This window comes from Mauremys reevesii, linkage group 21 (genome assembly GCF_016161935.1).
Source record: "Mauremys reevesii isolate NIE-2019 linkage group 21, ASM1616193v1, whole genome shotgun sequence".
Classification (NCBI taxonomy): domain Eukaryota; kingdom Metazoa; phylum Chordata; order Testudines; family Geoemydidae; genus Mauremys; species Mauremys reevesii.
The window spans coordinates 9,389,222-9,401,911 of NC_052643.1; the positions used below are offsets into that span (position 1 = coordinate 9,389,222).

Consider the following 12,690-nt stretch of genomic DNA (forward strand, 5'->3'; position numbering starts at 1 on the left):
GCGGCTGGGCGGGGCTGGGCTGGGCGTCCGTCCTGGCGGTGGGGGGCTGGGCTTGGGCTGCTCTCTTTATCTGCCTTGGTTTGTCAGGCTGGGGAGAGTCCAGGACACTTCTTCTTGCTAGTGACTCTTGGACTTCCTCAGCCGTCCCTCTTCACATCTCCTCAGTGCATTCCCTCCCTCGGACCTGCTAAGCCCCACTAGCTCAAGGTTTATATCTGAGCATGTTTTTCATGGCCACCAGGAGCATCTGTGGAACTGAAAACAGAGGAGAGCTGATGTCTTTGTGCTATTTCCATCCTGCAGGAACTGGGTCTTCTGCTGCATGGAAAACACAAATCAGTACAAAGGCCAGAGCCTGCAGATCAGCTGGTGCAACTCAGTGAGGATGCAGCCATGACTGTTGTGGCAAATGCCATGATATGTCACCTTGCCACGGCCTGGCCCCTACCCCTCCAAGTACCCTTTTGAATACATTTCTGTTGGTTTTAGAGCTCACAAAGTGAGAGAGGCTGTTAACTCAAGTGTGGACAGGTGCAGTGCAGGTTCCTGCCCGTGCACCTCAACTTGGACCTCCAGCACCATTGTTCCTCCAGTCCGGTTAGTCTCTCAGCACCTCTGGCTCAGCTCTTGCTATCCTAGCCCTGTATTCCCACACAATCCAGCCATTGCACCTCAGTCCTGACCTTCAGCCCCCTCTGCTAGTCCACGCCGAGGCTCCCACACTGCAGCACACAGATATCCATGGGGAGAACATTCGTTCTGAATAGATGGAGAAAGCAAATGTCTGGTGCAGGGTTGCTGGAACAAGTTGTATAGTGGGAGTGCTGAGAGCTATTGAACCAAACTGTAAACCCTGTATATGATGTAAAACCTATATATGATGGAAGCTTCAAGCCAGGGAGGCAGTACCCCCAGCACCCCTAGTTCCAGCACCTATGGTCTGGTGAGCCGTAAGTTCCCTTCTGCCTCTTCCGACGTGTGCTGCTGTCTGCTGGTATGTTTTGTCATCTTTGTCCAGCCTCTTTGCAGCTCTGGTGGTGACAAGTCCTGCACATCTGCGAGCCAGAAGAATGGGGACTGGGCAGTTTGTGGGTTGGGAATGGGCTACAGAGCCTTTCGCTCCAACAGGACGGGTTCAAATCCACCCCAAGCTCACTGTCACCTGACAGCCATTCATTGGGCCATGCAGAGAAATAATCACACCTCATCCTTCCTCTGCAAGTACTTGGTCCAGTCCAGACACGTGTCCACATTCCAGAACTCACAGCTGGGCTTGCTGCTAAGCTGGCCCACTTGTTGGCTGTTTCAGCAGAGAGCTCAAGGACTTGAGTGGACCAGAGAGACTGAACTCCACTTTCCATGTGTGTTTGGGGAAGCTCTCGGCAGGGGCGGGGGCAGGGGGAGAGTTTGCTCTGCTGCTTACCAAGCTGTAACTTGCCTTTAGATTTGTTGTTGTAGATTGCAGTAGTACCCAAAGCATACCAGGCACTGTACAACCCTATAGGAACGCACAGCCCCTGCCTCCGTGAGCAGACAATCCACGCTCTCCTGGGCTGCCTTCTCACCAGCACTCCAGCTCACATGTAGAGAAGAGAACGTGTGCATGGATATGCTGCCCCTCCCTCCCCGTGCAGCCCCATGGACTCTAATGATCACAATAGCTCTTTATGTAGCAGAGGGGTCACCGTGCTAGTCTGGATCTGTAAAAGCAGCAAAGAGTCCTGTGGCACCTTATAGATTAGCAGACGTTTTGGAGCATGAGCTTTCGTGGGTGAATACCCACTTTGTCGGATGCATGTAGTGGAAATTTCCAGGGGCAGGTATATATAAGCAAGCAAGAAGCAGGCTAGAGATAACGAGGTTAGTTCAATCAGGGAGGATGAGGCCCTGTTCTAGCAACTGAGGTGTGAAAACCAAGAGAGGAGAAACTGGTTTTGTAGCTCTTTACACTCAAATAGCCCCTTCCAGCCTAGGATCACCCACCGCTTCACCAAGGCAAGTGGTGCTAGGGTGGGGAAAAGGACTCGTCTGAAAGGAACCCAGGCAACGCAGCCTGGAAGTGGAACCCCTGGAGTCCTGACCTGCTCAGACCCTACTACCAACCACTGTGCCCCCCGCAAGCGAGACCGCAAAGCCTGCAAAGTTTTGCAGCACGCTGCCTCCTGCCATGCCCGCTGGTTTGCTCAGCTGCTGGGAGGAGACCTTCCCCCCCCCCCAAACACACACAGTCCGCCTGCTGGGCTCAGCCTGTGCGCTGTTCCTTTAAGATGAGCGTGCCGTGGGAATTGCGCGCCAGTGCCAGCTTTCATTCCGAGCGCCTCTCCCACTGCCCCCCTTCAGAAAGTTTCCTGCCCAATTGTTATGTGCGATCCGATCTGAAAGTTGCTCTCTAAGCTTCTTGTCACATTTTGACTTAATGAAGTGCAACTGGAGTGGGAATTGGGGTTCATCACGCCAGTCTCGCTGCGCTCCCTTGTTGTCAGAAAACAGGGGCGGTTGGGGACTGTAATGCAACGCTGCAAGTCGTTATCATTCCGGTCAGTCTGTTTAACACAAAATTAAACAAAGAACTAATTAGTGCCTCATGAATTAATAAATGCGCAGTTGCCGGGTAGGAAGGAGAGGAAGGAAAAAAGGTTGTTGAAGGAAAGATACTGAAAAAGTCGAATTAGGATGTTGTGTCAAGGGGAGGGGGGGGGGAAGAATCGGAGTCAACTTTGTAAAAGAGTTTGGGATTCATTGGTTTTCCCAGCACACGCTTTCCCCCACCCCCCACTTGTCTGCTCCAAGCGGAGTTGCCCAGCCGGGCGTGGGGGAAGAGGGATGTCCGGCTTGCTCCACGATGAGCCCTGTAAGCCGGGGCTGGGATCCAGAGGCTGGGATCCAGGTATAAATATTTATAGAGAGAGGACTTTGCTGCCCAGCTGTGGGAGCTGGTGGAGATGCAGGCTGAAAGCCCCTCCTTCAGAGGGAGGCAGACGGGGTAGTAGAGGGGGGCTGGCGAGTGGTCCCCTCCGCTCACCCAGAAGCTTTGGAGTCACAGATGACAACGTGCCCTGGAGCCCTGGCTGCTCTGAAGTGATTCTAAGCCACCCCCAAGAACTCCTGCTCCGTCCAGCTCTGGCTCCTCCCTCTGAGGAAGGCACCAGTCCTGGGACTCTCAGACTACTGCAGCGAGAAGAGGGTGGAGTGGGAAGAGGCGAGCCAAAGAGAGGGAAAGTTGTGTAGGTGGCGAGGGGCAGGCCAAGGAGGCCAGCAGGCCGCACAGGCAGGCCACTTGGAGTGTATTTTATTTGAGAATTTGAGGCTGCCACAATAACAGTTTTTAATCCCAGATTAAACATGCCCCAGAAGCACCCAGTCCTTGCTGCACCGGACCCCCACTCCATAGCAGTGAATGAGCATAACGGGCCGAGGGATGGGGAGCGGCAGAGCCAGGGGTGGGGGTCCCTGTCAGATCCCCCGCCCATGTCTGGCGATGCCCTGCCCCGCAGGTGGTGTGCTGCTGAGCGGGCTGCGCTCGGGCGCATTGTCAGGCTGGGAAGTCAGGCAGAGCTGGGGGAGGGAAGAGTCCATCCTTAAGAGGACATGTCAAGTACAATTAGCGTTATCTGTCTAAATATGTACTGGGAACACAGAATACAAGAGGAGGCCTGGCTGGCTTTAATGGAGACATATGCAAGGTCATATTGCCTCATACAATCCCCCAATCTGATTTGGGGATTACACATTCTAAGTAAATTGGCGTTATTCCTCTTGCATCACTGATAAGCCGAGGCTGAAATAAGGGGAAAAAAACAATTAAAAACCCAAACCCAACAATTGGCCACTCACGGGGGTGGAGGAGGTAGAGGCAGGGAGAGTAACGAACAGAGAGCCCAGGGAGGGAGAATGAGAACAAAAGGGAGAGAACCAAAGGGAGGAAAAAGTGAGCCGGAGGGAGACAGACAGGCCGTCCAGGAGGCAGAGGAAGAGGGAGTCGAGGTGGGGAGCTGTCAGTCCCTGCAGCTGCCAGAGAATGCAGCCGTGTCCCCAGCCTCGTTAGTGTGGGGTTTGATTGGGGAGGAAGGAGCCGGAATGGTTATGTATCTTCCTCACACAAGCGGCTCCTTTCACTCTACGTCCATCCATCCATCTGGGATTTCTCATCAGCATCTTCCCACTCTGGGTCCCGGCCAAAGCCAGGCATCTTTCTCTGGCACGGTGTTCGGGAACTGGCGGAGTGTGAGTGACAGGAGGTGGTGGTTTGATTGCAGAGAGCACCAAGACCCCAAAACACAAGCAGCCAATTCCTGCAGGGGTGGGTGGGCATCCAGAGCTGAGACCCTCTCGCTTCTCTCTTTGGTGGTATTCCTGGGAGGGGACTGGGTCGAGAGAGCATGCTGCCTTGTAAGGGAGATGCAGTGTGGTCTAGTGATTAGAGCAGGGCTTTGAGAGTCAGGACTCCTGGGTTCTGCCACTAACTCAGCATGTGACCTCGGGCAGGCCACTTTGTGCACTCCCTGCAGGCCCAGCTGTAAAGTGGGGTAACAGCCACCTCTCCAGGGGCTATGCAGAAAGACTCGTCAATGGGTGGGAAGTGCTTTGCCATCCTCAGATGGAAGGGGCTGTATAAACAGGCAAAATCTCCTCATTCCACACAGGCTCCCTGAGCCCTCTGTCACCTTCCCAGTCTCCTTGAGAGAAGGGACCTCGTATCTGGCTGCTTTCTGAGCTGTCAGCCCTCTCCCCCCCGCTCTTCTCCCATGGTGGCTGTGCAGGATAAGCCCCCTCCGGAAGTCTCATGGCGCAGCTTTTATGCTCTGTCACATTTTTGGAACATATGGTTTTAAATAATTCAATTTACTTTTCATGTGTTTCACTGGGACTTCTTATCTTTTTTCCTTGTCCCTTCGCTCCCCATTCTCTGCTTTTCCCCAATACCTAAAGCCTGCAGATGAATGGCTAGGAAGCGCTGGGCCTTGTGACCCTGCACTGCATCCCTCGTGGCTAGCATCACGTCTGTATGCCAGGGAGGAAAGAGCTCCCCCAACCACTGTGACATCACTGCCACAATGCTCCTGAGCCTCTGGGAGAAGCAGGGTCAGGAGGGTGAGTGGGAGGAGCATGGTGTGGGGGGTGGAGTCAGATGGATGGGTGGGGGCGTGGAAGTGGAGGAGGGGTCAGGAGAGAGTGGGAGGGGCATAGTGATGGAGGAGGGGCTGAGAGAGTGGGCGGGGCATGGAGATGGAGTCAAATAGAGGCCAGCAGGAGGAGCCTTATACATGATTTGTAGTGAGCATGTGTGAAAGAAGCAGCAGCAGCAGCAGAAAATCAATTCCTAGAAAATAAAGGGCTTTCTACTTCATAGTTGTTGCATTGTCCCTGTTCCCTATCAGTGAAGCAGGGCCCAGCCAAACCCTGCCTTATAGAGGTTGCCCTCTACCCACTTAACTATTCCCATCCCAGCCCTGTAGGCATTACCCCATCTCAGCGCTCCCTAGAGCAGTGGTTCTCAACCAGGGGTACACAGAGGTCTTCCAGGGGGTACGTCAACTCATCTAGATATTTGCCTAGTTTTACAAAAGCATAAAAAGCACTAGTGAAGTCAGTACAAATGAAAATTTCATACAGACAGTGACTTGTTTATACGGCTCTGTGTACTATAAAGTGAAATGTAAGTACAACATTTATATTCCAGTTGATTTATTTTATAATTATATGGTAAAAATGAGAATGTGAGTAATTTTTCAGTAATAGTGTGGCTGTGACACTTTTTTGTATTTTTATAGCTGATTTTGTAAGCAAGTAGCTTTTGAGGTGAAACTTGGGGGTGCGCGAGACAAATCAGACTCCTGAGAGGGGTACAGTAGTCTGGAAAGGTTGAGGGTCACTGTCCTAGAGCACCAAAGCAGGAGCACTGTGCATCTCCCAAGCCTCCTTGCAGTGCACTGTGAAGCCGAAAGCAAAGCAGGGCTGCTTTGTTGCCAGGCAAATCCCACGGGCCCCATGCCTGCCCTTTCTGTAGTTGGGCTCCTTGCTCTGTCATGCCTCTATATCTGATCTGAGCACCCCTGTGTGTCATGGCTTCCTGGGCCGGGGACATTTACCATCTTCCCTCTCTTTCCTGCTCAGGATGAAGTGACTTTACGGCTACAAAAAAGGCGAGAAACCAGGCCTTGAAATCTCCGAAAGGTAGGAGAGACATCCAGGCTGCAATGGGTATGTCTCCAACCCTCCTGGGTTCTCTTTACCTCTGCGTGTCTCTCACATTCTGTGGCCTAGTCTTTGTGGTCTTGTCTGCACTAGGGCTCCCACTGGGGCTAAAACCGGGGAGGCTGAACTGGCATTAGCAATAGTGGGAGAGGTTAGTGGGGAGGGTCTAGCGCAGACATGGCCTTGTGTGTCTCTAACCCTGTGTCCTTGTCTCTACATGTCAGTCTCTGTTGGTTCCTGATCCTGCCTCTCTTGGCCTCCTCTCTGTGTTCCCTGTCCTTGCAGATGCCAAGGCATGGATGGACACAAGGGGCCTGGCAGAGCAGGCTGGGTACCTCCTCTCCTTAGCCCATGGGCTGGCATGGCAGGAGATGGAAGAGGGTTTTGGTCTCTTTGTGTCTGAGATCCCGTCTCTAGAAGGTTGGGCTGGACTCAGTTTGACCAGAACCAAGCTGAGATGGTGATGTCTGTGCTCAGCCCTGACGGGGACAGAGACTCATGGCTAGTAAAACAGCAGCATGGCTCTAATGTGGTGGGGGGGGTGGGTCTGTCTGTGTCCCCCACTGCATCTTGAGCTTCTCCAGACCCTCTCCTCAGGGGTCCTGGGGCTGCCCTGTTACTGCAGTGTGGATTTCTTGGTCTTCTGGAGCAAGAGCTGGAAAGGACTTTTGGGCCATGCCCCAGGACTCAGGGAGTTTGACTCTTCCCTTCAGCATCTTCCCCAGGGCTTCCCATTCTCAGAGTCTGTAGGAGGTAGGGGCCCTAACCCTGTGGAAAAGGTTGTTGGGTGCCTAATGGCTTTAGGCTCCTTTTAAAATCCCATACTAAATGTCCTGGGTGAGGGAGCCTTTACTCCTCCTCTTGGGAGACTGCTCCACAACCTCTGAGATCTCACTGCAATTCCCAGGATAGGTCTCATCCTCCCTGCCCCATAGTTATAGCCCCTACAGAATCCTGAGCCTCCCTTCTGGGCACTTACAGCCATTCTCAGGCTGTTTTCACTACCCTTTCTGAGGTGTCGCCAAGATAGTGAATCTAGCTCCCCCCATCGGTCCATCTGGGCTCTGAAGTGGTCTGGCTCGCCTGTGACCTCCCGTCACGTGGGCACCATTGCGTTAGTACCAACTTGCTGGTAACGACAGGTCTCTGGAATCACTTAGGGACACTAGTGCTTGCTGGGAAGTGGGGAGGGGGAGTTGCCTGTGATGTATTGGAGACCCTAGCAGAGGAGGTGCAAAGAGAGCTGTGGGATCAATGAGTTAGGGGTTGTCTTCTCTGGGGAGCACCGGAGCCAGATCTCAGGCCCAGTACTGCGCCTGCCCATTCTGCACTGCCTTACCTGCTTAGTGTACGTCTGCGCTGCAATAAATGACCCGTGACAGCCACAGCTGTCCCAAGTGAGCTGCATGGGGCTCACGGGTGCCGCCAGTGGGATAGCAGCAGTATGACAAGGGGAGCAGCCTGGACCTTACGGTCAAAAGCATTGAAGGCTTGGGGGTTGTGGGTAACTTTCCTCCCGCCTTGACCACCATTTTGACCAAACGTGGGTGAATCTGTGAGTGTGAGAGGGATGGACGGACAGACATTAGTCCCCCTCTGGCTGACCAGAGTGACGGTATCAAAGCCATATGTGCTGCTGAGGCTGCCCAGCAGAGATGCTCATGCTGGCCAGCCCCACTGAATTGGTTCTGCCTTGTATGTGGATAAAGAAGCAAAGGACAAAAGTAGGCTATGTCCCCTGCCTCCCAGGGTGTGTGAACCCAATGGCAGACAGGCCATTGCCCTCTGGCTCCAGGGGTATATGCCCCCCTCACCCAAAGGGCTAGGAGGAGGGGAGGCTGCTGAATGAATCCCATTGCTTAGAGGAAAACACAGTGCAGTGATCTGAGCACAGGACTGGGAGCCAGGAGCCCCACGCTTCTAATCCCCACTCTGGCATTGGCTCCTCCATGGCCTTGCAGTCATCTCCACGTCCCTACCACTCCTCCCCACCCAGCTTGTTTTTCTAGTTCTTATGCCAAGCCCACCTTGAACCTGTGGATTCAGGCCAAGCAGCCTCAGTGGGACTTGCGGCTGGACTGGGCAACTCTGGAGGAGCTCCCAGGCCAGGCTGTGTCAGAGGGAGACCCCAAGCCAGGCTGTGTCAGAGGGGCCCCTGGGTTGGGCCCGGCAGTGTCAGAGGTGACCGGTGGAAGGCCAGTGTTATGTAAATATTTCTGCTGTAACATGGCAGGAGTGAATGGCCCTGTGCGTCCATCCATCATTGCTGGGGAACAGAAGGCTCCCTGGGAGCGCGAGGGGCGGGCGGCGCGGGGGACGCAGACACAGGCAGCATGTGCCCGACTCATAAACTGTTTGTTTTCTTTTTGTCTCTCTCATTTCGGGGCACCCCACTGGGAACGACTCTCTGTTTTGTCCTCGCAACCTCTCTCCCCTGCCTGCTCAGTCCTCACTTTTTCTCTCCCCCCTCACCCAAAAAAATCCCCCGTTCACATTGCGGCTTCTTTCTCTGACTTCAAAGACTCCCCATCATTGTTTGGGATCTGCAGGCAGTGGCCCTGAAAACGTGATCACAGCCGGGCACAGTGTAGGTCACCACTGAGCACCATGCACTGAGTGCTGAAAGGAACAGGCAGATTCTTCCCTTTTAATGCTTCACAACCCTGGTTACAGCTCTCTCCCTCGCTGTGCTCCTTCTTCTTGCTCTTTTCTCATCCCTTTCCTCTCCCTCTCAGTCCCTCACTTCTCCCGTATCCACTTCCTTCTTCCTTTGCGCTCGTTCTGTCCTGCCTTTACTGTTCCTTTCCCTTTTTCTTTCTCCCTCTCTTTTCTCTGGCACTATTTTGGTTTTCTCTGTCTTCTCTTTCATTCTCTCGTTCTCGCCTTCTCATTCTTTTCTCTTGTTCCCTGTTTTCGCTCTCCTCCTTCCGTTTTCCCCCTCTCCGCACTCCCCCTACTAGAGGGGTCAGGTTTGGTTTCCTCAGGGGCAGAGGCAGTTGTTCAGAGAGGCACTTTCTCCCCATGTCTTTTCTGTGGCAGGATTAGTTTGGCATTTGGCTGGGTTTCTGTCTCGTTTGTTGTGCCTTGAGTTTCTGAGGGCATGTAAGCGCTGGATTAGTCCAGACCAGCCTCTGGCCGTACCTCCCCAGCAAGGCACTTATTTGCTGCCTTTGTTCAGAGCTGTCCTGTTCCTCCATGGGCTGTGAACTGTTAGCTAGGACCCTGTTCGGGCAGGGACTCCGGATCCTTCACTGACACAGAGGCAGCGTCTAGGCCAATGCTCTGGACTCGTCTGGTATGCCCCGATGGAGGTTAAAATTGGAACAAAACTCACAAACCCCAGACAGTTCATACGGAAATGGAGAAACAGTTGGAGTTCACCAAAAGCCCCATGCAGGGTGATATTTCGGCTGGGGGTGGCGTAGAGATACCTGGGGCTTCTTCAGGGTAAAACTGGCCTGGGGTTTTGAGCAGAAATCCTAGCTCATGTTTTCAATGCACTTTGGACAGAGATCACTTTGTTGCACTGAAACTTGGGGAGACAGGAACTTGTGCTCAATCTGACTTAGAACCGGCTGCTGTGGAGAGCAATGTTTCTGGGTTGTGAACTGGCCTCTGGCAGCACCAGGATTTCTCAGTGACCCTGCATCTTCCTGCCCGGGGCAATCAGCCAGCACCTAGCTTGGGCTCCCTCCACTGCCTTTTCCTGCAGGTCCCTGGGCTGGGTGCTTAGGTTCTCTCTTGTCCCCTGGGAACAGAAATCTCGGTGCTTGTGCCTTTGCGAGGCTGCTTTAAGAGTGAGGAGCCCACCAGCAATTGTCTCTGGCTAAATAGGGATATTAAGGGACGTTGTGGCAGGGGTTATGGTGTAATAATTTGTCCTAATGAGCTGGTGTCACGTTCTCCAAGGCCTAGCTGTGCCGAGAGCGAGAGCAGCGGCAGGAAGCAGCTGCACTTGCCGACCTGCCAACCCAGGTTAATGAAGTGCTGCTCTGCTTAGGGGTCAGAGAGCAGGAGCCTGGCCACCCTTTGCTCTTCAACCCTGGGCAGCCAGTGGGACAGCTGTGGGCTCTTTATTGAACTGAGAGCTCTGGGGGAAGGCGCACCCAGTGCATTTGGGAATGACTTGGCTTTGACCTGCAGGAGCGGTGTTATGCCATGTTGTGAGGCTGGCACCTCCATGCTATGCAGGGCTGCGGCATGCTCCCTGCAGGCAGATGGCCCATTGCTCCCTTGGGAGACTCCCTGCTAGGAGGGGTTTGCTCTGGGCTCACAGGGTAGACCCAGCACTGCCTGTTTGTTGAGGGTGACAGCACGAGAGAGGAGAGCTCTTGACTCTCAGAGATGCAGAGACTCCCAGGAGAAACCATTAGGATCATCCAGACCGAGATCCTGCAGAACCCAGCCATAGAAACCTACACAGTGCCGACTTTGCCAGCCAGCGGGACTGATGTAAACTAGTACCCAGGAAGTTAGAACCACAGGGGCAACCAGTGTGCTGCCAAGGAGAAACGCTGTGCTCAGATACACATGGATGGATGGATAGATAGAACTAGAGCTCTTCCTCTACTCCTCCCCTTCTCTATCCCTCACTCTTCTTTTCTCCTTGCCCCTTCTCCTTCTCTTCCCTCCACGCCAGCCTTATGCCCAAGCCAGAAGTCACTTATGTCTCTGTCAGCTGAGCATGGTCAGGTAGCAGGGACCTGGCAAGGATTTTACTGATGCTCCAATCAGATGTGTTATGGACTATGCTGTTCCCAGGTGTGACCAGTGCCAACGCTGGACCTCCATACTCTGTGCCCCATGGCCTGCGTGTAAGTGCCCTGGGGCAGAGCCAGGGCGTTGCTGTTTAGAAAGCACCTAGCACCTTGTGGACACTACCAGACACAACTAACGTATGGTAGTGACAGCACACTGGGGAGGATCCTCCATCCCAGGCTGGCATGGTGATTGGCAGGCTCATACGGCAGAACAAGTCACAGACTGAGCCTCACTCAGCGGGCGCAGGGCCCTCAATGCACAAGACCAATCCCATCTGCCTGTCTCCTGTTCCAAGTCTCCTTCTCTCTGCTCTCGAACCCCTGTCCTGCTCTTCCTTTCTCTTTGCTTTTCTCTCTGTCTCCATCTCCCTTCCTCTCTCTCCCTTTCATCTACTCGGAAGGCTTTACTTTACTTCCTTGTCACCCTAATTGATTGCATTAACCTTTCAGCGTATTGGATTTCGCCAGCACCGTGCAGAGAGTGCTGTGCAATATGCTTATAATCTGGGCTGTAACGGACAGGGAGCAGTCAACAGGCCCCTTTTCCAACAGGTTCCGCTGGCAACTTGTTCTCCAGAAGAGATGCTGATGCCCCCCTCTCCCCTGCCACCCCTGCCCAGCACTGCAGCCCACCGAAGCCTGGCATGTTGGCTTTGCAGCCGGAAGGATGGGGGAGAAATTATTTGGCTCCGCTGCCTTCCCACATGCATACACATGAATTCTCCTCTCCCTTTCCCATCTCCTTCCCAGGCCCTGTAGAATATTGGCCTGGGTGAGCAGAGCCCTTCAATTCCTGCACAGGGCTGGCTGTAATCCTGCCCTTGTTTTCCCTTGTGCCTCAGTGTGCCTCACTTTTGTCCTGCCCATTAAAGAGACACTGCCCACTAGTTTCCTCTGGGCCCTTCATTTAAATGTTTTCAGAGGGAGGGGGCTACGGTACCTCTTGGAATCTTTGTGTTTTCATACAACCGTGCTGTGCTGGCGAGCTAGCCGGGCAAGGGTTGTGCCCAGACTGCGAGTCTGGAGAGCAGGCTTTTGTTGCAGGCTCTGCCACTTGCTCAGGCCAAGTCACTTTGCCTGTCTGTGCCCTGGCCCTGCTATCACACAGAGTTCTGATATTTATTCCCTTGGTGAAGTGCGGTGTGAGCTCGGCGGGGAATGTGGAAGTGACTGTAAACAGGCAGCGGAGCCGCGCAGCCAAGTTTCGTTGCCCAAGCTGATTGAGGTGCAGAAGGAAACCTGTGAGATCACTGGGGAGAAATGTGTGGGCCTGTCTGCTGTCTGGCACCCTGCATCTGCCTGGAGACCGTTAGGGTGCAGGGTGGGGGTAGGGGATGCTTTCAGCGCTTTTAATGTTTTAAAAATCTAAGGGGAAAAAAAGGGGGTAACATTGTTTTGCTCTTGCCCATGTCTCCTTCCAAGGGCCAACATGTCACCTTCCCGCTCTCTCCACCTAGGCCTCAAATCAGCAAAGCCCTTAAGCACATGCTTAACTTTCAGCACCTGCTTAAGCTCCATCCAAGCCAAAGGGATGTGCTTAAATGCTGTACTAGATTGGGATCCTGGGGCCAGATCCCAAGCCTGCTCAGGGACCACCTTTGGGTTCCGTGTCTGTGCAGTGTTTAGCACGGTGGAGACTGATCTGTGACTGGGGTCCCTAGGGAGACAAGGTGAGTAAGGTCATATATTTTATTGGACCAACTTCTGTTGGTGTGAGAGAGAAGCTTTCAAGCTT

At 53.6% G+C, this 12,690-nt stretch overlaps 1 protein-coding gene across 2 annotated transcripts in view; it reads left to right on the plus strand.

Annotated features, from left to right (window-relative positions):
• CASZ1 (castor zinc finger 1) overlaps positions 1 to 12,690 on the plus strand; it is a 258,564-nt gene that overhangs the window by 112,570 nt on the left and 133,304 nt on the right. Inside the window, exon 3 of one of the 2 annotated variants that reach the window (XM_039509271.1) lies at positions 6,115 to 6,201. In XM_039509271.1, coding sequence (XP_039365205.1) covers positions 6,198 to 6,201 — 4 coding nt within the window. In that variant the 5' untranslated portion in view covers positions 6,115 to 6,197. The remainder of the gene's footprint in view (positions 1 to 6,114; positions 6,202 to 12,690) is intronic. The other variant, XM_039509273.1, reaches the window with a different exon arrangement.